This window comes from Dipodomys spectabilis, unplaced genomic scaffold, assembly GCF_019054845.1.
Source record: "Dipodomys spectabilis isolate Male_0828 unplaced genomic scaffold, ASM1905484v1 ptg000003l, whole genome shotgun sequence".
Lineage (NCBI taxonomy): Eukaryota > Metazoa > Chordata > Mammalia > Rodentia > Heteromyidae > Dipodomys > Dipodomys spectabilis.
This window is the reverse complement of record NW_024870680.1, coordinates 11599633-11624176: the sequence shown is the minus strand read 5'-3', so window position 1 is coordinate 11624176 and position 24544 is coordinate 11599633. Positions and strand designations below refer to the sequence as shown.

Sequence of the window (24544 nt, the reverse complement as noted above, 5' to 3'; positions counted from 1 at the left end):
GATTCGATTCCTCAGCACCACATAAGCAAAAAGAAAAAAGCCGGAAGTGGCACTGTGGCTCAAGTGGTAGAGCACTAGCCTTAAGCTGAAGAGCTGAGGGACAGCGCCCAGGCCCAGAGTTCAGGCCCCACGACTGGACCAAAAACAAAACAAAACAAAAAACAGCCCTAGTCGGATACTAGTGGCTCATGCCTGTAATCCTAGCTAGTAAGGAGGCTGAGATCTAAGGATTATGGTTGAAAGCCAGCCCCGGCAGGAAAATCTGTGAGACTCTTACCTCCAAAAAGAACACCAGAAAACCAGAAGTGGCAGTGTGGCTCAAGTGGTAGATGCTTGGCTTGAGCTGTGAAGAGTTCAGGACCAGTGCTCAGGCGCAGAGTTCAAGTGCCACAACCAACCAAAAAACAAAAACAAAAACATGTCCAAGCGTTCTGATTGCCAGGTACTCTGCACTCTCTGGTATTACACACCATCTTCCAAAAATTTACCCAAAACCTTCCTTTTCTAGAAGTAGCTTTCAGTGTGGTAGAATGAAAGAAAAATGGGTTAGCAATGACTAAAAGTTGGTTTATAACCACACTGACCTTTCAGGATACAGCTGACTAATAACCCAGATGAGCTGGACAGCAGCACTGCGCACTTGCTCATAGTCATCAGCGAGCAATTTACAAGCCTGCAAAGAATGATTCAAAAGTCTATTAGTTCTATGTCCTCCAAAATAATAGAAAGACAAAGACAGGGGTTCAAAATAGAGAGGGTATCTGGATAAGAATGTCAACCAAAATACTCTGAGAAGCTGGATACTGGTGGCTCATGCCTGTTAATACTAGCTACTCAGGAGACTGAGATCTGAGGATCATGGTTGGAAGCCAGCCCAGGTAGCAAAGTCCATGAGACTCTTATCCCCAATAAACTACTCAGACAAGGCTAGAAGTGGTGTTGTGGCTCAAGTGGTAGAGTTTAGCCTTGAGCACTAAAAGTCTCAGGGACAATGCCCAGGCCCTGAGTTCAAGCCCCAGGATGGGCAAAATAAAACAAAAAACTCCACAGTGCTGCTCTCTCATGCTCAAACACCCAACACAACATGTTTCCCCTGTCTGTGAAACCAAAGTACACATTTCTGTTCACTATGACCTGAAATCCCTGAACCCATTTCAACCTACTCACTCTTCCTGGATATTTTTCAACCACATACCTTCTGGATATTAATGGCTCATGACACCCTCCTTCGACTTAGATTTCTCTGTGCTCAAGACCTTCATAACTAATATTATGGCCTGGAGCTTCATTGGTATCCCACCAATCTTTCAATATAACATAACCAAAACTGAAGTCAGTACAGATCCCAATTTTAAAACCCTCACTCTCACTCCATCTCCATTACTGTTAGGCCCTAGATTACTGCTTCCCTAGATTACTGACATTTTTATGCCACTGAACACGTGAATAAGCTATCTTTCTTCCGACTCCTACTTCTCCATATTTCCTTTAGCTATTTTGCTTAGCACATAGTATTCCTTTAGGGAAACAAAAATACAAGCATTCTGTACTCATTCTACTTCATCTTGTAACAGAATAAATTTGGTTTACACATAAACCAAAGCAGCTTGACAAGTAAACTCCCCTGAAAGAAAAGGTACTCTTAATAAAGTAGCAAAATCTGATCTCTTGGTATAGATTTAGATTACCTACTAGTAGATTCATTTAATTATATTTCAAAATAAATACCACCCCCTAAGGCCTTTGGTTAGGCTGTCAAATGGCTTTTCTATAATTTCCCAAGTCATTCTTTGCCAATGATACATTCATGTGACATCTTTTCATATGATCTCCTGGTCTTGGTTACCCTCCGAAAACAAGCTTAATTTACTAGTGTGATGTTCAAAATGTGCCCCGTATATGGCCTACCAGAAGAGATAAAAAGACTACCACTTTTCTTATTCCAAACACTGAATTTTTCTTCACGCAATCTACTATTCACATTGAGCTACCTAAATCTTCCTAATAGTTCTTTTCATAAGTATAAGTGCTACTCAATAGCACCCTACACTCTCTTTCTGAAAATTATGTTCTGAATATGACTTTACATTCATCTCAACTAATGTGGTTGCCATTAGCCAGCCAAGGTCCTTATTGCTTTCAGGTTCTGAGAACTAGTATGCCACCATCTCTGCTTCATGAACCTCCTCCCCTACCAGACAAGAATCATTTAAAGTACCTGATTATAAATTGCTTGGTGTAATTTCAGTCCTCTTTCATGGAGCTGCAACTAGATAATAAAAGTATATCTTAAGTTAACTGTTAATAAGATCAGTATTTCCAATGTTCCTCAAAACTTCACATACACATTATATCACATTAATAAGGGTTCCCTTTAGCTAAAAGCTGAGCCACTATATATTATATAGTAATCCTCTGAGGTCAGAGGATTAGAAGTTCAAGGCCAATCTGTGCTATATTGTCTTTGATTTCAAAGACAGGAAGGAGAAGGGAAAGCAGAGGGGGGGGAAAGGAAATGAGGGCAAACAAGAGGAAAAGAGGAATATGAAATAAAAATAAGAAACCTAAGATAGAAGACTAAGGCATAGATCAGTGGTAGATCCACTAGATAAGTATAGCATTTATAAGACCCTGGGCCTTCACCACTGAATATGATGTAGCATACAAAAAAAAAAGCAAGGAATAAGGTAACTTCCTCCTTGAAAGCACTATTCTTGTAACTTTCATTTACATTTCTAAAACATGGAAGGTATACAAACTTTACCTGTAATAGTACTAAGTCATATCCTTCTATGATGGGACCAGATACCTGGAAGAGGGATGTGACAACAGGAACAAGCTATATCTCCCATGTTTCAGAGATACAGATGAAAGCTACTAGAGAAGCACAAAGAAAAATATACCATTAGATAGGAATGTGTGTTTTTCATTTTGATGAGGCTACCATGAAAACCTTCCTGAAAGTATACATAGGTATATGCTGGGGAATTCAGAATGTATCCAAGGCAACACTAGGCATGAACTTAAAAGAGTCAGGTGAAAACTGCTAAGAAAAAAAAAAAGTCAGATGCAGTGATGCATGCCTAGAGTCTCAGCTACTTGAAAGACTGAGGCAGGGAAAATCCAAGTGTTTGGGACATATCTTTAAATTGCCTCTCTCTCTTTTCTGATCTTTCTTTCTTTCTTTCTTATTTATTTATTTATTGTCAGTTGTGGGGCTTGAACTCTGGGCCTGAGCGCTGTCCCTCAACTCTTCAGCTCAAGGCGAGTACTCTACTACTTGAGCCACAGCGCCATTTCCGGTTTTCTGGTGGTTTATTGGAGATAAGTTTCACAGACATTCCTGACCCGGCTGGCTTTGAACTGCGATCCACAGATCTCAGCCTCCTGAGTAGGTAGGATTACAGGTGTGAGCCACCAGCACCCGGCTTCTTTTTTATTTTTTTGCAATTGTTTTGAAACACGGTCTTACTATGTAGCACAAGTTGGCCTAAAATTTTACATGTAACCTAGATTGGCCTTGAATTTACAGCTTCCCAGCTCCATATCACAATGCTAGGTTCATAAGAAAGTTAAGAGACTCTGTCTTTTTTTTTTTAATTGTGAAAACTGTACAGAGGGGTTACAATTACATGAGCAAGGTAATGAGTACATTTCTTATCAAGCATTGTTGTCTCCTCCTTTGTTTCCCCTTCCCATCCCTGCCCTCCCATCTCCCTCCTACCCATCCTCTCCTCTCATCCTCTTTCTGTCCCCCTCTCCCCCACCATGCCAAAGTTGTAAAGTTCATTTTTCAACATAATGTCTTGTACATCTCATTGTTGCAATGGATCCACCTGTATCCCTATTTAAACAATTTGTTTTTTCCCTTCCCCTTCACAAATTATATCAACATCAAACACAGTGAAAACAAGGAATATATCGTGGGGGAGGAACATACAAAGCAACGAAGAAATCATCTTATAAATATGTTAGAAACAATAGCAAGAAAGAAAAAACATTTGAGTCCTTATCTTGGGGTTCATTTCACCTAACATCAACTTATCTGACCATTTCTGATTGTCTCATACATATACTAGTTATTGCAAATAAGAGAAACCATGGGACCTATGTTTCTTTGGGCCTGGCTTACTTTACTTAATATAATTATTTCCAAGTCTTTCCATTTCCTAACAAATGGGGCAATGTCATTCTTTCTGATGGAGACATAGAATTTCATTATGTAAATATACTACATTTTTTTGATCTATTCATCTACTGAGGGGCATCTGGGTTGGTTCCATATCTTAGCTATGGTAAATAAAAATTCTGTCTCTTAAATTAAAAAAGAAAAAAAAGCGCTAGGGTACTTCTCAGTAGTAGAACTCTCATCTAAATCACAGGAGCCTCTGGGTCCAATCCCTTGCACAACAAAAACAACACAAAACTATCCCAATTTGTTTCCAAAAAATAAAATAATAATAATAATAATCACACTTACCATGGCTTTTATAGCTGCTGTTCTGACACGTGGGTCTTGATCACTGAAGTAATCCCCTATAATCTTCTGGACATCTCTGGCAGTTAGGCCTTCTGCATCTTTTGTAACACTTTTCTCCAGAGAGCCAAGGTTGCCAAGTAATTGCAGGCACTTGTTTCTTACACCGTGGGAGGTGTCTGTCAAGTGCTATTCAAAGGAAAATGGAAGCAGAAAGGCCCATGATTAAGTTACCTTGCAAAGCAAAAACCCAGAGACAACACCACATCAACTCTAGGGCTCATTTCAATCACCACATTCTCACCAGCATTATAGGATTGGGTTGCTTGACTATTTACAGCCCCTCTGCCTCTAAAAAAACAGGAGTCTTTAGAAAACAAGCATTCCACTTTTTTTACCTTTATATTTCCAACAGTCGGTACTTTGCTAGTATAAAGCAGACACTTTAAAATTTATCCCTAAATTTCATTGTATTTGCTATCACATCTTAATACAAGACCAAAATGTACAAATTCTTAAAGTCTTAATACCCACACAGAAATTTTTATTTATTTTTTATTTATTTATTTATTTATTGACAGTCGTGGGGCTTAAACTTGGCCTGGGCGCTGTCCCTCAGCTCTTCAGCTCAAGGCAAGTGCTGTACCACTTGAGCCACAGCACACTTCCAACACAGAAATATTTTTTAAAATCAATAAATACATACATGTAACAACCCAAATAAAAAGCAGAACATGACAAACACATAGCCCTCATGTCTTCTTCCAGGAACCCCACCACCAAAAATGTTTACACAGCTGGGCACCAGTGCTCATGCTTGTAACTAGCTACTCAGGAGGCTGAGATCTGAAGATCATGGTTTGAAGCCAGCCGAGGTAGGAAAGTTCAGGAGACATTTACTTCTGATTAAGTACCAAAAAAGCCAGAAGTGGAGGTGTGGCTCAAATGGTAGAGTGTTAACCTTGAGCAAAAAAGCTCAGGGATAGTTCAAACCTGACCCAAAAAATGTTGACACCAATTCTAACAACACCTAGATCCACTCTAATTCCTACTTTATAAATTATACTTGTCTGGCTTCATTTGCTTATAGTTACATATGTGAGATATATCCATGGTTTGTCACCTAGTAATATTACTTCATTCTCATTACTATATAGTGTTCTATTTATGAATATATCAAAATCTATTAATACCTTTTGTTGAGAGATACTTGAAATATTTCTAGTCTGACTATTTGAATAACAGCACGGTGATTATTCTTCTGTGTGGCTTTTGGTTATATATGTTCACATTTTTGTTGGCTACATACTTACGATTGTAACTGTGGAGTCACATATAGAACCTAGCATTTAGCAAATTTAAAAAAAAAAAAAAAAACCCTACTTAAAGCTAGGCATGATGGTACACTACTGTAACTCCAATTTTTTTTTTTTTTTTTTTTTGGGGTCCGGTTATGGGGCCTGAACTCTGGGCCTGAGCGCTGTCCCTCAGCTCTTCAGCTCAAGACTAGTGCTGTACCACTTGAGCCACAGTGCCACTTCCGGCTTTTTTTCTTTTTGCTTATGTGGTGCTGAGGAATCGAACCCAGGGCCTCAGGCATGCAAGGCAAGCGCTCTACCACTGAGCCAACTTCCCAGCCCTGTAACTCCAATTATTTAAGAAACAGGAGAATCATAGTTTCAGATGAACCTGGGGAAAAAGTGTGAGACCATATGTGATGAATAAAACTAAAGCAAAAAAAGGGATGGGGTTTGGCTCAAGAGGTAGAATACTTTCTTAGCAAGCATAAGGCCAATAGTTCAGATTCCAATAATGAGAGACAGGGGAAAAAGAAAAAAAAGCCTACCTAAAAGGAAAAAAAAAAAAAGGAAGAAAAGCTTACTTAAGAGAAAGATTAAGCATAGTAATACATGCCTATAATTCCAACACTCTAGAAACTGAGGCAAGAAGATGACAAGTTCAGTTATTCTGGGTTACAAAGTTACAAGCCAGTCTGGCTACATGCAAGATCCTGTCTCAAAAAAGTAAAGAGAAAAGGAGGGGAGGAATGGAAGAGAGGAAGCATACAAAGGGAGAGAAGAGGAGGGAGAGGAGGGGAGGGAAGAGAAAGAGACGGGAAACAAGAAAAGGATGAGCAAGTAAGCGAAGGCAAAGAACAGAAAATAAATCTGAAAGGAGCAGAAGTAAGCAATAGCATGAACTTTCTAGCAAACATGTCTAAAAACAGGATATTCTAACATGACAGGTAGTAAGCACATGTGAATGGTTCACCTTAGAGGGCTCCAGAGAAAAATTTGTGAACCAAGTAAACCAAGTGAGAAGCTAGAGTTGGTGAAAGCCATGCCTTAATGGGATAGTTAGATGGACAGACTGGCTTAAATGGGACAGGAACAAACAAAATCTCAGGAAAGAACTCCTATGCAAAGGGGGAAGGAAGGGTGACTCTCAAAGTGGGAATCTCCAATTATAAATTTGGCTCAATCAAGCAGCTTTACTGCAGGCCACTGTGGTTGCCTCCAAGTTGTTTAGGCTAAAAAATGTGAAACACATACTCTTACAATGACTTTCATGTAATAAGGGTTTAAAACTGAGAAATGAAGAGAAACTTTCAGATAATGAAGCAGACCACGATGGTGTTTGTCAATTGATAAAGTAACTGGTTAGTGGATTATCTATATTCAGTACAAATTGTTGACTGAATCATCAGCCCTGGAAAGTTGCTATCACAATTATAAATAATGTATTTGATTTTCAAATAAACTAAGCATCCTAGTTTCTACAGTCACCAGGCAACAATGACTCATAACCATGTACAACACAGGAATCTTAATCCCAAAAAGTCTAATTCACACCCTCAACAATTACAACTTGAACAATTAAATTTGATGATGTACTTCCCTTATGGGCCATTTCCTACATCATGGCCATCATCATTAAGAGTTGCCAAATGTCTGAACATGCTATTTTGGTGTTGTACTTTTTGTCAGACCAAAAAGTGCCACCACTCTTTACATTAATAGAGTGAGAGTAAGCAAACCACATCTACAATGTTACTAACAATCAAACTCAACCAAAACTAGAATAAAATTTAAAAATAAAATAAAAACAAACTCAGACAACTAGTTGGAAACTTCCCCTATAGAGGAAAAAACTCAAGCATTACGTATATCAAGAAAAGTTGAAAACAGTTACAATAAAAATAATTGGGCTGGGAAGGTGGCTCAGTGGTAGAGTGCTTGCCTTGCATGCATGAGGCCTTGGGTTCTATTACTTAGCACCACATAAGCAGAAAAGGCCGGAAGTGGCTAGTGGTAGAGCACTAGCCTTGAGCTCAAGAGCTAAGGGACAGAGCCCTTTGAGTTCAAGCCCCATGACCAACAACAACAAAAAAAAGAATTTCTTGATTCATTCAGTTTCCTGCAAATTATTCTTTTTTCCAAGCAGTACCGGGGTTTTTAACTCAGGGCCTCCTGCTTGCTAGGCAGGCACTCTAATACATGAGCCATACCTCCAGCCATTTGGAGTTGGTTGTTTTCATGGTAGGGGTCTCACTTTATGCCCAGGCCAACCTGGGCTACCACATTCCTATTAATGCTTCCTGTGTCAATGAGGGCCCAGCCACTGTGCTTTCCCATTGCACTCAGCCATTAAGTGAGATAGAGCCTCCAGAACCACAGTCCTCTGAGCTCCATTTCCCAAGCAATTTATTCTTAAGGATAACCTCTTCTCACAAACCACACATAATATTTGTTTGGATAGAATTTTATGTGTCAGGGGCTGGGAAGGTGGCTCAGTGATAAGAGCGCTTTCCTTGCATGCATGAGGCCCTGGGTTCGAATCCTCAGCACCACATAAGCAAAAAGAAAAAAGCCGGAAGTGGTGGCACTGTGGCTCAAGTGGCAGAGCGCTGGCCTGAGCTGAAGAGCTGAGGGACAGCGCCCAGGCCCAGAGTTCAGGCCCCAGGACTGGACCCCCCCCCCCCCCAAAAAAAAAAAAAAAAAAAAGAATTTTATGTGTCAAAAAGCTGCATGTTGGCTAGGGATGTGGCTTAGTGGTAGAGTGCTAGCTTTGAGCAAAAGAAGTTCAGGGACAGTGCCCAGGGCTTGAGTTAAGCCCCAAGACTGGCCAAAAACCCCTGCATGTTTCTATCTAAGTTGCTCTTTTATCGGCTTAATGTATTTTTTTTGTCATATTATTAAAGGAACAAAAAGAGACTGGAGGTGGGCACTGATGGCTCATGCCTATAATTTAAGCTATTCAGGAGGCTAGTATCTGAGGGTGCACACCACTTCAAAGCTGGCCTGGGAAGACAAATCCCTGAGACTCTTATCCCCAACTGACCAGCAATAAAAGCTGGAAGTGGAACTGTGACTCAAGTGGTAGAGCACCAGCCCCGGGTGGGGGGGGGGGGGGGGGGAACCAAGCAAGAGTAGATGGCACTGGATTCAAACCCTGGTACTAGCTAGCATTCACATACACACAAAAGAGAAAGAGAGAGGGAAAAGAAGAAGACAGAAAGAAACAGTTAAACTATAAGGAAGCCTTATAGGCAAAAAAAAGATCTTTGTTTTCCCAATAAAATTTTATCACTGGAAGACCTCCCCAATTTCAGTGTATATCTGATATGAAAGAGAATGGATTTCTTGGTCAAATATGTGAACTATGTCACTTCAATTTCAGTGTATATCTGATGTGAAAGAGAATGGATTTGTTGGTCAAATATGTGAACTATGTCACTTCATCTTAAAAATAAAAATTAAGTGGAGAACCACCTAACAAAAATTAGATGGCTAAGAAAGTTGGATCACAAGTTCCAGGCCAGGCAAAGCTACACAGCAAGATACAGTGTTAAAACTAAGGTGTCCAACAACCAAAGAATCTCTCTCTCTCTCTCTCTCCCTCTTTTTCTCTCTCTCTCTCACACAAACACACACACACACATATCATGGAATATTAATCAGTCATAAAAATAATGTCATTAGTAGGAAAATAGATGAAATTAGGGATCATGTTGCAAGAAATAAGCCAATCTCTAAAAGCCAAATACCTTAAATTCTCATTTATTTATTTTTATTTTTTTATTTTTTTTGGGTCCGGTCATGGGGCCTGAACTCTGGGCCTGGGCTCTGTCCCTCAGCTCTTCAGCTCAAAGCTAGCGCTCTACCACTTGAGCCATAGCGCCACTTCCGGCTTTTTTCTTTTTGCTTATGTGGTGCTGAGGAATCGAACCCAGGGCCTCATGCATGCAAGGCAAGTGCTCTACCACTGAGCCACCTTCCCAGCCCCCAATTCTCATTTATTTATAAACAGAGCACAGAGGAAAAATGATGGTGAGGGCAATGGAATATGGATGTAAAAGGGGGGTTTGTCTAGGAGGAGAGCAGTAAGAGTAGGGCAGGGAAAGGAGGGATACTGGTATGTAAAGAGGACCAAAGAATACTACATATACAGAAAGATAGCAAAACAAAATCCATCAGATGCTGTTGATAAGGGATGCATGCACAAGGCCCTACATTCAGACCATAGCACTGATTCAGACCATAGCACTGAAAAAGGATATTAAAACTAAAATTATAATCCAGCAATTCCATTTCTGGGTATATATCCATATAAGGGTTGTCATAACAGAATGCTACAGGCTATAGGACATTTAAATGAACAACAGAACTTTATTGGGAGTAGAAGTCCAAGATCAAGGTATACTCAAATACTATTTCTTGTGAGAACTCACTTCCTGGATTGCAGACACCCACCTGCTCTGTCTTTACTTGACCTATCCTCTAAGCATCAGGAAACAGTTTTGGTCTCTCTCTTTCCTCATTTTTCTTTGGAATGGAGGGTATTGAACACAGGGCCTCACACATGCTAAGCACATGCTCCACCAATATGCCATACCCTCAGCCATTCTGTTTCTCTTCTTCCATAGATATCAGTCCCAATCTATTGAGATCTCACCTTTACAACTTCATTTAATCTTAATTTCCTCCTTAAAGGCCTTATACATTGGGAGTTAGGGACTTAGCATATGAATCCTGGAGGCATACTATTCAGTCAATAAATACACATAAGAATTAAAATCAAGACTTGAATAGATATCTGTACACCCATATTCATATCAGCATTATTTGCATTAGGCAAAAGGCAAACAAGTCTAGTACCCATCAACAGAAGAACAGGGTTAGTGGCACAGCCTTGTGTAAGAGGCCCTGGGTTTAACACACAACACCACCCATGGAAAACACATGTATACAATAATGAATAAATAAAATATGGTACATAGATGCAATGAAAGATACAAAATAACAAATATATGATTCCAGTATTCCAAGTAAGTGGAATCTAGAATAGCAGTATTCTCGAATAGTCAAATTTATAGTCAGGAAATAGAATGTTTAGTTGTAATAGACTGGAAAGGATCACAGTTCAAGACCAGCACCAATAGAAAAGTTATGAGACCCCTTCTCAACCCATAGTTGTGTACCTGGCATCCCAAGTTACATTGGAAGCCTGAGATGAAAAGATTATGCCAGACTAGACTGGGCAGAAAATTGTGCAAGACTCCATCTCCACAGAAGGGAAGATAGATACCGTGGCACATGCCTGTAATCCCAGCAATGACAGAAAGCCTAAAGGAAGTAGATTTGGGTTTATATAAGCGCTAGGAAAATAACCAGAGGTATAGCTTAGTGGTATCATACCAGCATAACAAGCACAAGGGCCTGAGTTCAAACCCCTAGTACTGCCCACACATACACCAAAACAAAACAAAACCTAAGACACAAACACATAGACCTGCCTAGGACAACAATGGCAGGATCATCACTACTACCTTCTTAACAGTCATTAGGGAAATCTTTAGAAACAGCAATATGCAGAAAGCTGTCATCTCTTATAAAAGGTAACAATGCCTTCTGGAATATCTCCTGAAGAATCTGTTTGAAGTTGCTTGATGGCTACTATTTTAACCCAGTAATATAATCATTTATCAGCATTATCAATCATATATTATACATAACTGTATATATAGCTGTCTTTTCATAGTATTGGCAGCACAGTTTGTTTTATGGTAGCATTACTACAAACATGTGAGTAATGATGATGTAAAGTCACTGGGTGGTAAGTTTTTTCAGCTCCACTATAACCAGCACTACATACATGGCCCATCACTGATCAAAACATCATTATGCAGTCCAGGACTATATGAAAGAGGGGGGAGGGGAGAGGGAGAGAAAGAGACAGAGAGAGACACAGAGAGAGACAGAGACAGAGAGACAGAGACAGACTATTTGTGTGTGTGTTGGTCCTGGGATGAAACTCATGGCCTAGGTGCTATCCCTGAGCTTCTTTTGCTCAAGGCTAGCATGCTACCACTTGAACCACAGCCTTTTTTTCCCCGAAGATTTCTTTATTGAGATTAATTACATAAATTTCACACTACTGTGGCATAGTTATACTTAGCTAAAGTCACAAACACCTTTTAACATTCACAATAAGCATCATCATTCTAATCTACAAAGCTTATGAATAAAGAAAAATACAAAAACCTCAAGTTTTACATACAAAAAAATTTAACTCTTAGAACATTAACAATAAACTATCTCTTCCAGATCAGGTGATATGTACATTTCTTTCCTTTTGCTTAGTATCAGCTGTTCCCTCCTTTTCTCTCATTCCCAGTCTGTACTCTCATATATCCTGAAATTAAAGGCACATTCCAATCCCAACCCATTAGTTCAAAAAGCATCTTGTGAACTCCATGCTTGGAGTTTCCCAATCTCCACTTCCTAAGTAGTTAGGATGACTGGCTTAAGACATCAGGCCCGGCTTAATCTGCTCTTCGTTTTCTAGTGTTGTATGTCAGACATTACAAATTTATAAACTTATAAACTTTCCTTATCTTTTTCTTCTTTCTTTTTTTTTTTTTTTTGGTTTTTCTGAAACAGAGTCACACTCATTAGTCTAGTTCAGGCTAGCCTTGAACTCAAAATCATTCTGCCTTGGCTTTCCAACTGCAGAGATTATAGGTGCAAGCTATCACACCTGGCTCCATTCTATTTTACTGTAGGCACTTAAATTATATCAAAATACTGTATTTACCATTCTTTTGTTTTTTTTTTTCAACAAGGTCTCACTATGTAGCCCAGGTTAGTAAAGAAATCTATGTAGCCTAGACTAGTCTTGAACTTGCAATCATCTTGCCTCAGCCTCCTAAATGCTAATTACAGTGTGCAACACCAAATCCAGTTAAGCAGTACTTTAACTGTTTACATTTTCATTCAGCTCAAACTATTTCCTAATTTATCTTCTGATTTTTTTTTTTCAGTCAGTCGTGGGGCTTGAACTCTGGGCCTGGATGCTGTCCCTCACCTCAAAGCAAGTGTTCTACCACTTGAGCCATAGCAACACTTTCATTTTTCTCGTGGTTAATTGAAGATAAGCGTCTCACAGACTGTCTGACCCAGGCTGGTTTTGAACTGAGATCCTCAGATCTCAGCCTCCTGAGTAGCTAGGATTACAGGCATGAGCCACCGGTGCCCGGCTCTTTTGATTTTTCAAAGAAGTATGTTATTTAATTTCCATATATTTGAGTTACTTAAATTTATTTCTGCTAATTGATTTTTAATTTTATCCCATTATGGTTAGAGACCTACTTTCTATTATTCCTATTAAAAGACTGAATGTTTTACATATAAATCACATCTCAAGGGGCTGGGAAGGTGGCTCAGTGGTAGAGCGCTTGCCTTGCATGCCTGAAGCCCTGGGTTTGATTCCTCAGCACCACATAAGCAAAAAGAAAAAAAAGCCAGAAGTGGCGCTGTGGCTCAAGTGGTAGAGCGCTAGCCTTGAGCTGAAGAGCTGAGGGACAGCGCCCAGGCCCAGAGTTCAGGACCCACGACTGGACCCAAAAATAAATAAATAAATAAATCACATCTCAACTTTTAAGAAAACACAAACATATAGGACTTGGGGTAAAACTCAGAGGTAAAACACATATTTAGCATAGATAATGACCTAGATTCAACCCTAGCACTAACACACAAACAAACAAAAGGGCCAGGCCTGATGCCAGATTCCTATAATCACAGTGCTCAGGAAACAGAAGCTCCTGGACATAATCAGATAAAATCCCAGATTCTCAAGAGGATTGAGAGTTCAAAATCAGTATGGGCTATATAGAGAAACCCCAAACTAAAAACCATAAACAAAAAAGAACTCCAGTTACTAAACATAATATGTTTGAATGTCTTTTTGTTGTTGTTGTTTTGTTTTGTTTTGGTCGGGTATGGGGCCTGAACTCTGGGCTTGGATACTGTCCCTCAGCTCTTCAGCTCAAGGCTAGCACTCTACCATGTGAGCTACAGCGCCACTTCCGGCTTTACTCTGCTTATCTGGTGCTGAGGAACCAAACCCAGGGCCTCATGCATGAAAGGCAAGCACTCTACCACTGAGCCACCTTCCCAGCCCCCATTGTATTTCTTTTACAAATCAAAAAAAAAAAAAAAAAGGAAAAAAGAGAAGGCAACTTTCCACACACACACACCCACACCCCCGCCCCACAGTAGTGGGGCTTGAACTCAGGGCCTGGACATGTCCCTGAGCTTCTTTTGCTCAAAGCTAGCATTCTACCACTTGAGCCACAGCACCACTTCTGGCTTTTTTTGTTTATGTGGAATTGAACCCAGGGCTTCATGCATTCTAGGCAAGCACTCTATCACTAAGTCACATTCCCAGCCAAGAGGCAACTCTTAAAACAATAGTTCTGGGCTGGGATTTAGCTCAGTGGCAAAGTGCTTGCCTAGCAAGCACAACATCCTTGGTTCAATTCCAGTACCAAAAAAGAGAAGACCAAAAAAAAAAAAACCCAGTTAAAAAAAAAGCAAACAACAAAAAACAATAGTTCTTGGCAAGCTTATTATAGGATTAGGATGTAGCTGAGTGAATTTTACAGCACCAACCACCTTTCTAGTTGATGCAAAATTGTTCAGGGAAAAACATCATTCTCTTACCTTGCAAGCTACATCAACTAATCGTGATTGGATGGCTTGATTCTCTGGTAGTTTGCTGCCAATTGCAAGCAAAGTATCCAGCAATTGAGCTAGGACTTGATGAGACTCTAGAAAAGATGGAAAGCTAGGTTATACAATTTCAAAAGACCATTACAGAAACTAATTTACTTTGTCAAGAACTTCTGGCTGGGCCCCAGTGGGTCACACTTGTAATCCTAGCTACTCTGGAGGCTGAGATGTAAGGATTGCATGAGCTAGCCCAGACAGAATAAGTTTGTGAGATTTTCATCTCTAATTAACTACAAAAAGCCAGCAGTGGAACTGTAGCTCAAATGGTAGATTGCTAGCCTTGAGCACAAAAGCTCAGGGACAGTAGAGGCCCAAAGTTCAAGCCCCAGGACTGACAACAGAAAAATAAATTTTAAAAAATTATCAGCTGGGGGCTGGGAAAGTGGCTCAGTGGTAGAGTGCTTGCCTTGCATGCATGAGGCCCTGGGTTCGATTCCTCAGCCCCATATAATCAGAAAAAGCTGGAAGTGGCGCTGTAGCTCAAGGGGTAGAGTGCAAGCCTTGAGCTGAAGAGCTCAGGGACAAGGCCTAAGCCCAGAGTTCAGGCCCCACAACCAACCAAAAAAAAAGTCAGCTGGATTCTACTATCTAATCCTAATGCTTTCAACTACAAGCTAAATTCCCAAAGTAACTGGATCTAAAATTTGAATCTTTCATAGGACTGGGCACCATTCTACTCACATATTAGGTGCTCAGAAATGTGGTGCTTGACTAATTTAAGATCCTTCTTTCGGCTCTTCCAGAACTTTCATGATGAAAGTCCAAATTCCTTAGCAGGGCATTTATACATACATACAAGGCCTTCACCACATGTAGCCTGCCTAACTTTTGTAGCTCATCTCTTTCACATCTCCTCTAGCACTTTTTCCCAACCACTCCTCATCTTTACACAAGCTAATTTCTCTACCTAGTATACCTCCCCTATCACCAACTAATTTAAAGTGTTACTTTCTGTGCACAGCTTATTCTAATCCTCAAGAATTGACCATTTCCTCCTCCTTGTTCCATAGCTCTCTCTCCAGCAAATATAACACTACTTATTTAGTGCTATCAGACTACAGCTGAAGACTGAAATATTCCTAAAGATAATGACTTTTGCTGTTGTTGTTTTGTGCCAGACTTGAACTCAGGGATTGGGTGCTGTCCCTGAGCTTTTTCTGTGTGCTCAAAGCTAGTGCTCAACAAGTTGAACCACAGCTCTTTGAACTTCCAGCTTTTTGGAGCATAGAGATAGAAGTCTCATAGAGCTTCCTGCCTGGGCTGGCTTCAAACTACAATCCTCAGATCTCACCTTCCTAAGTAACTAGGGTTACAGGAATGAGCCATTGGCACCCAGAAATAACTGTGTTTTATTTACCTTGGCATTCTCAGAATCTAGCACAACTCATTATGTGTTTAATGAATGTTTAGTATGGACAAAGAGCCAAATACAAATGAAGCTATGGCCATCTTCTCAACCTCATCATCTCTGTATAAAAGGATCTGTGTGTTCTAAGATATGGTTCTTACAATGCTGGTGGTATACAAGAGGAATTTGGTGGCATATTTTATATTAATAATTATGTATATATTTTAATGCATATAATAAAATACATACTGATGTTTAAACTGTATATTGGAACCTCTTTGTACAACTATTCAATAATACAATTAAAGAAGCAAAAAAAGAGAAAATGAATTTGAGGATGATTTAATGACAGATGTATATTTATTTGAAAATTAAAATCTATAATTTTTAAGAAACAAGTTTAATTTTCAAATTAAAGGCATGGCTCAAGCAGCAAATATGCTTGCCTAGTAAGAAGCAAGCCCTGAGTTTAAACCACAGTACTGCCAAGATTAATTAATTAATTTTAAGGCAACTGAAGCACTAATGCTGTAAGTGAATTCTTTTTATTTATTTATTTTTTTTTTTGCCAATTGTGGGGCCTGAACTCTCGGCCTGAGTGCTGTCCTTCAGCTCTTCAGCTCAAGCCTAGCACTCTACCACTTGAGCCACAGCGCCACTTCCGGCTTTTTTCTTATGTGGTGCTGAGGAATCGAACCCAGGGCCTCAGGCATGCAAGGCAAGCACTCTACCACTGAGCCACCTTCCCAGCCCCTGTAAGTGAATTTTTTAAACACACAAAATTTAGATAACCCAAAATTTTAAAAGGTGAAATAATTTTCTGCTTCATCTAAACACTGAGAACATGATTTAGGGCATCCACAAGAAACTAATAGAAAAAAAAAATCACGAGCTGGGAAGGTGATTCAGCGGTAGAGTGCTTGCCTCGTATTTATGAGGCCCTGGGTTTGATTCCTCAGCACCACAAAAGCAGAAAAAAGCCAAAAGTAGCTCTGTGGCTCAAGTGGTAGAGCGCTAGCCTTGAGCTGAAGAGCTGAGAGTCAGCGCCCAGGCCCAGAGTTCAAGCCCCATGACTGACTAAATAAATAAATAAATATCTTTTTAAAAAATCGCATGCATAGCTGGGCACCGGTGGCTCATGCTTGTAATCCTAGCTACTCAGGAAACTGAGATCTGAGGATTGCAGTTCAAAGCCAGCCCAGGAAAGAAAATCCGTGAGACTCTAATCTCCAATAAACCACTAGAAAACCAGAAGTGGTGTTGTGGCTCAAGTGGTAGACTGCTCGCTTTGAGGTGAAGAGCTGAGGGACAGTGCCCAAGCCCAGAGTTCAAACCCCACCACTGACCAAAAAAAAAAAATCACATGCCTATGAGACATGGCAGTGTCACTTCCATGGGCTCTACATTGTGATGGACCACACAAACAGGACAGCTGTTCCCTTGGCTTCTGAGTCAGTGCAACACAGGGAAGAAAGCACAGGCTCTGCCACATAACTATATAACCCTAAACTAGTGAATTAAGTTGTCTCAACTTCAGTGTGTCTACCAGTAAGACAAGGGTAGCAATATCTATCTTCTATCCTAAGTAAAGTACTTTAAACATAGGGCACTTGGCAGAGGTCAATACAGGAGAGCTATCAAGAAAGGAAAGTGTATTCACATTCCAATGTAAACCTACATAGATGTGTTATTAAATCACCCTCAAACTCCTTTTCTTCATTATATTTTTACTTTTTTAGTATTAGTAGTTGTACAAAAAGGTTCCACTTCCAATGAGATGATGGCTACAATGCTTCATGATCAATGTTATCCCTTCTCAAATTCATTTTAAATAACAACAAAGTTTTTTCTATACAAAAGGAATTAAAAGATTTTGGCTCTGACTACACAGTTTTAAAATTGCAACTTACTTTCATTCTGCAGTATGTTAATGGCATCATCCATAATGCAGTCTGGTGAGAAGCCTGCAGTCTTTGATAATAAACCCAACAATGACGCGATTTTCAGTCTCACAGATGGGTCATTTTCCTGGAACAAAAGAAGCAACTGTCATCTTGATGCTCTACTCTTAGTTAACCAATAAACAGGAAAATGTGAAAGTAGCTTCCTATAAGAGATTCAAAGATCCAGGTATCCTAAGGCTTCATTTCTGAAAACCTAACTTTATATATTTCTATAATTTTCTCAATCAGCATCTTCCACAATCAAGTACTGCAAAGTTAATGTAAAAAAAATTCATGCCTTCCTGATATCACTGACTTCTAACCAAAAATGTGCAGTTGACATTACCTTTCCTTCTGCTGGAGACCCAGACACCTGCACCTACACTGCCAGCACTGAACACTCAACATGGCTGCCAGCTCCACTGGTCTCTGAGTCCCTGGATAGTGGAGTTGCAGCTACCACTGCTATCACCAGAAACAACCTTTCCTTCTACCTACTTTTTTCCAATCACCAGATCTTGTTATAAGGTTGAAGTATAATGTAAATGTCTGAGTACAGGTCATGTACCTGAGCCCCAGATGCAAAGGAGACAGAGAAATGAGTAGTCTTCCCATCGTAGCCTCAATGGGGAGGGGTAGCCCTGCCGATGATCTCTACCACACACCAAGATTGCTATGGTTAAAAAAGAGGAGCACATCTCTTCATTTATCTTCATACCCATCTGTAGCACAATAACCACCCCTAAACATGCTCAACAAATTCATGTGAAATAATGCAGGAAAAAAGCATTATGCTAGTGTGAAGATTAAGTAATCTTTCTATACTGAATACAAAACTATTTAAATGTATGCTGAAAAAGAATGAAGTGCCTTCTAGATAGGATAGTTTCCAAGGAGGCAGCCAGGCACAGCATGAGGGCTCACTCACACTGGGGAAAGGAAAGCAGCTATGGAGTCAAGAGACCTAAGATCCCTTTATGCATTCATGTATATACTATGGGAACATTGTTTGCTTGGGAAAATAATTTTCATACAGTATGAGTGCAATATAAGAGCATGAACTTGAAATCAGTCAGACCTAGATGCAAAGCCCAATTCATTACACAAGGTTTATGTATACATCTTTTGGTAGTGTTGATGATTTTACTGTTTTTGTTTTTAAACAGGATCCCACTATGTGGCCCAGGCTGGCCTCCAACTCACAATCCTTCTGCCTCAATCTCTTGAATGCTGGGATTGTAGATATGCACCACTATACCTAGTTAAGTATATGTCTTGAATAGACAATTAACCTCTCTGACTCTCCTCTGTGAAATGGAGCTAATAACTACCACAGGAGAGGAAAGTGGCTAGTAAAGAAATAAGCACACAGTGAACAGGCAGGTGCTCTACCTCTTTAGTTACATTCCAGTCTTGTTATTTTCTTGATTAGAGATTAATACCAGTATTTGTCTAAATATGTCTAAGTCCTAAAACTCAGCATCTAAAACAATCAAAACTAATTGGAAAAAGGACTTAGCCATTCCACCAAAGTAAATATACAAATAATCAAAAAGCACATGAAAAGCCAGGCACTGGTGGCTCACCATCTGTAATCCCAGCTGCTTGGGAAGCTGAGAGCTGAGGACTGCATTTCATAGCCCGCCCAGGCAGAAAAGTCTGTGATACTCTTATCCCAACAAACTACTCAGAAAAAGCTGGAAGTGGTGCTATAGCTCAAGTGGTAGCACTCTAACCTTGAACACAGAGAGGCTCAGGGACAGCACCAAGTCCCTGAGTTCAAGCCCCATGACTGAAAAAAAAAAAAAGCATATGAAAAGACACTCAGAAATGCAAATCAATGAAATACTACCTCATATCCATCAGGATGGCTAGTTTAAAAAAAAAGAAAAAATCATGCTATAACTTTCTGAGTAACGATCCAGAAGCATAGCAAATCAAAGAAATATTTGATAAATGAGATTATCATCAAACTAGAAAGTTTCAAATAGGGATACAGGTGGACCCAATGCATGTATGAGACGTTATGTCAAAAAACGAACTTTATAACTTGGCGGGCGGGGGGGGGGGGGGGGGGGGGCGGGGGGGAGGATGAGATGGGAAAGGATAGGAAGGGGAACAAAGGAGGAGGTAACAATGCTTGATAAGAAATGTACTCACTACCTTGCCCATGTAATTGTCACCCCTCTGTACGGTATTTTCACAATAAAAAAAAGAAAAAACAAACAAACTAGAAAGTTTCTACACAGCAAAAGACACTGTTAATAAGTTAAAAAGATAGCCAACAGAATGGAAGATTTTTGCTAGTTACACATAAGACAATGGCCTAATATCCAGAATATAAAGAGCTTAAAAACCTAAACCCTCGGGCTGGGAAGGTGGCTCAGTGGTAGAGCGCTTGCCTTGCATGCCTGAGGTCCTGAGTTCAATTCCTCAGCACTACATAAGCAAAAAGAAAAAAGCCAGAAGTGGCGCTGTGGCTCAAGTGGTAGAGCGTTAGCCTTGAGCTGAAGAGCTGAGGGACAGCACCCAGGCCCAGAGTTCAGGCCCCACGACCGGAACCAAAAAAAAAATAAAAAAAAACCTAAACCCTCAAAGAATCAACAACCCAATTAATAAATGGGCTAATAAGCTTTATAAAAAGAGACTTCTCAGAAAAAGAAGTAAAAACTGGCTAACAAACACATGAAGAAATGCTCGATATCTCTGGCCATAAAGAAAAATGCAAATCAAACCAACACTGAGACTCCACCTCAACCTAGTTAGAATGGCCATTGTCAAGAATACAAACAATAACAGATGCTAATGTAGATGTGGGCAAAAAGGAACCCTAATACAATGTCAGAATGTAAACTTGCTCAACCACTCTGGAAAGCAGTATGAATGTTCCTCAAAAAACTAAACGTAGAACTACTCTATGATCCAACAATTTCACCCTTGAGTGAAAAAGATTACAAACTAAGGGCTGGGAATGTGGCCTAGTGGCAGAGTGCTTGCCTAGCAAACATGAAGCCCTGGGTTCAACTCCTCAGTACCACATAAATAGAAAAGGCCAGGGGCTGGGAAGGTGGCTCAGTGGTAGAGCGCTTGCCTTGCATGCCTGAGGCCCTGGGTTCGATTCCTCAGCACCACATAAGAAAAAAGCCGGAAGTGGCGCTGTGGCTCAAGTGGTAGAGCACTAGCCTTGAGCTAAAGAGCTGAGGGACAGCGCCCAGGCCCAGAGTTCAGGCCCCACGACCGGACAAAAAAAAAAAGAATAGAAAAGGCCAGAAGTGGTGCTGTGGCCCAAGTGGCAGAGTGCTAGGCTTGAACTAAAGAAGCTCAGGGACAGTGCTCAGGCCCTAAGTTCAAGCCCCAGGTTTGGCGGGGGGGGGGGGGGGGGGGGGGGGGGGGGGTAGGGGGGTTTTAAAGTAACCAACACAACCATGTTCACTGTAACACTATTCACCATAACCATGAAATAAAACAGCCCAGATGCCTTGTGATGGTCAAATTGATTAAGAAAATGTAAGAATTGTACTCATCTATTAGAAAGAATGATAAGCCGGGTGCTGGTGGCTCACACCTGTATTCCTAGCTACTCAGGAGGCTGAGATCTAAGGATCGAGGTTCAAAGCCAGCCCAGGCAGTAAACTCCGTGAGACTCTTATCTCCAATAAACCACTAGAAAAACTGGAAATGCGCTGTGGCTCAAGTGGTAGAGTGCTTGCCTTGAGCTGAAGAGCTCAGGGACAGTGCCCAGGCCCAGAGTTCAAGCCCCATGACTGACAAAAAAAAAAAAAAAGAAAGAAAGAATGATAGTGTGCATCATTTGCAAAGAAATGGCAGGACCTAGAAAAAAATTATGTTAAGTAAAGTAAGTCAGGCCCAGAGAGACAAAGGTTGCATGCTTTCTCTCTGTGGAAGCTAGAATTCACTCATAAATATGTAAGTAGTTTGGGTAGTATGCAAGTATACACAAATGTATTAACTGAAATATGGTAGATACAGGGAGCACTAAAAAGAGTCTGATTCCTTAGAAAGGCAAAATAAGCTAGGTGCTGGTGGCTCACACCTGTAATCCTAGCTACAGGAGGCTATGATCTAAAGATCACAGTTTGAAGCCAGCCCAGGCAACAAAGTCCATGAGACTCTTATCTCCAATTAACCATAAAAAGTCAAAAGTGGAGCTGTGGTACAAGTGGTAGAGCACTAGTCTTGAACACAAAAGCTCAGGAACAGCGCTCAGGCCCAGAGAATTCAAGCCCTAAGACAAGCCAAAAAAAAAAAAAAAAAACCTGCAAAATCATAGTTCACAAAATAAACACCAGGAAACAGGAATATGAAAGGAGTAAAGTGGGGTCATGGGGAAGGGAGTGGACAAATGAAGAGAAGGGAGTCACAATAAAATTAAGAAAAGTGAGGAAAGGGTGGGTTGAGGAGGGACAGGTAAGAATGTTGAAATGAGTGACACTGAACAAGATGCATTCTATTCATAAACTGCTTTGTTGAATGACAACTCCTTTGTACAACTACTCGAAGACTATGTATATTATATATATATATACACACACACACACAAGTACTTGAAGACTATGTATATTATACACACACACACACACACACACACACACACACACACACACACACACACACACATATGGGGTCTGTCCCATTTCCTGCATGAAGAGCAGAAAATTACTCTCTTCATTTTTTTTCCAACTTTTATCCTATAATACTAAAGCTGATAGAAGCCCTCATTCATCTTCCAGTGACAGACAATTGAGAAAAAGCCAACAAAGAAAATCTCAGAGATAAAGAGCAGCCAAAAGACAGTAAAAGTGGTATTGTCCAAATGTAAGGAGACTAGAAAAACAGCAACTTGGCTACAGCATCCTGGGCTGAGAAGGCAGGAAGGAAAAATGATGACTACAAAAGGTAACAAAAAGCAACCAAAAGGTAGGAGGAGATGAATGAAGAGTTCACATGAAGGAATTTAAGATATCAGCCAGGCACCAGTAGCTCACACCTGTAATCCTAGCTACTCAGGAGGCTGAGATCTGAGGATCATGGTTCAAAGCTAACCTAGGCCGGAAAGTATGTAAGACTCTTATCTCCAATAAAACACTCAGAAAACCAGAAGTGGTGCTGTGGCTCAAGTGGTAAAACGCTTGCCTTGAGTTGAAGAGCTGAGGGACAGTGCCCAGGCCCAGAGTTCAAGCCCCACAACCGGCCAAAAAAAAAAAAAAAAATCAGCCTGCGCTGAAAGGTCTGGGAGACTCTTATCTTCAATTAACTACCAGGAAACCAAAAGTGGAGCTATCGCTCAAGTGGTAGAGCACTCACTTTGAGCTTGTCCAGGCCCAGAGTTCAAGCTCCACAACTGACAAAAAGAGAGAGAGAGAAAAAAAAAGAAATTTAAGATACCAGATGTTCCACTGGCACAGAAGGGAAAAGAAAGTGGCGAAGAGCAGAAGGAAGAAGAGCAAGTGGCCAGGGTTGAGAGATGGGAGGTACTCCATCAGATGGTTTCTACTGTCTCTGTTACAAAAAGTGGAAGATCTGAGAGGCAAAGGAAGAGGTCCAGCCAGACAGTGGCCTTTCATTCTTCTCATCTTGAGGCAGAATAGATGAAGAGACAGGGGAATTACATCATTTTTAACAAATATCAAAAGGACCAAAGTCAGAAGTTAACTCTCCAATGCTCCAGGGATCCTCTTAAGTTTGAAGTCTGAAAAGGAGGACACTTAGATTAATAATGGTAACACAAAAGAGCTAATGGTTGTGTTAACAAGGCATTCCCCAGTATCTGGAACACTGCCCGGTGCATAACAAATATTTGTTAGCTGAGTAGAAACCATCTATTAGTCCATTCAACAAATACTTACCAGTGTTCTTGGTATTACAGATGCATCACTTTAAAAAATCAAGAATTGGAGCAACATAACAAATGAGATAATTACTAGCATACTAGAAAGTAGGTGCTATGAAAAAAAAAATCAGAGAAGGAAGCCAGAAAGTACTGGGTAGGAAAGGCATGCTCAGTATGAAACAAGGTAAAGGAACGGGGCTGGGAAGGTGGCTCAGTGGTAGAGTGCTTGCCTTGCAAGCCTGAGGCCCTGGGTTCGATTCCTCAGCACCACATAAGCAAAAAGAAAAAAGCTGGAAGTGGCGCTGTGGCTCAGGTGGTAGAGTGCTAGCCTTGAGCTGAAGAGCTGAGGGACAGCACCCAGGCCCAGAGTTCAGGCCCACTACCGGACCCCCACCCCCCCAAAAAAAAAAAGAGTAAAGGAAGATCTCCATGAGGAAAAATGGCATTTGGAAAGGATTTCCATGACATATAGAAAGTAGATATGGAGGAGCTGGGAAGGTGGCTCAGTGGTAGAGCGCTTGCCTTGCATGCATGAGGCCCTGGGTTCGATTCCTCAGCACCACATAAGCAAAAAGAAAAAAGCCGAAGTGGCGCTGTGGCTCAAGTGGTAGAGCGCTAGCCTTGAGCTAAAGAGCTGAGGGACAGCGCCCAGGCCCAGAGTTCAAGCCCCATGACTGGACCCAAAAAAAAAAAATTTTTTAAATAAAGTAGATATGGAAATATGAGAGAGAAGTGTCTCAGGCAAAAGGCAAAATAAATGCGAAGACTTGTAGCAGACACAACTGAATGAGGGAGTCTTGCCATCCTCTGCACTGAGGAACAAATTTTTTTTGCTCTCCTGTTCAGCTG

General features: G+C 40.6%; 1 protein-coding gene across 2 annotated transcripts in view; it reads right to left on the bottom strand.

The window, feature by feature from the left end:
- Positions 1 to 24544, bottom strand: part of Ints4 (integrator complex subunit 4) — a 123448-nt gene that overhangs the window by 73398 nt on the left and 25506 nt on the right. For both annotated transcript variants that reach the window (XM_042688822.1, XM_042688828.1), the window contains exons 3-7: positions 17812 to 17929; positions 14485 to 14591; positions 4481 to 4666; positions 2219 to 2269; positions 585 to 673 (exon numbers count right to left, since the gene is read on the bottom strand). In XM_042688822.1, coding sequence (XP_042544756.1) covers positions 585 to 673; positions 2219 to 2269; positions 4481 to 4666; positions 14485 to 14591; positions 17812 to 17929 — 551 coding nt within the window. The remainder of the gene's footprint in view (positions 1 to 584; positions 674 to 2218; positions 2270 to 4480; positions 4667 to 14484; positions 14592 to 17811; positions 17930 to 24544) is intronic.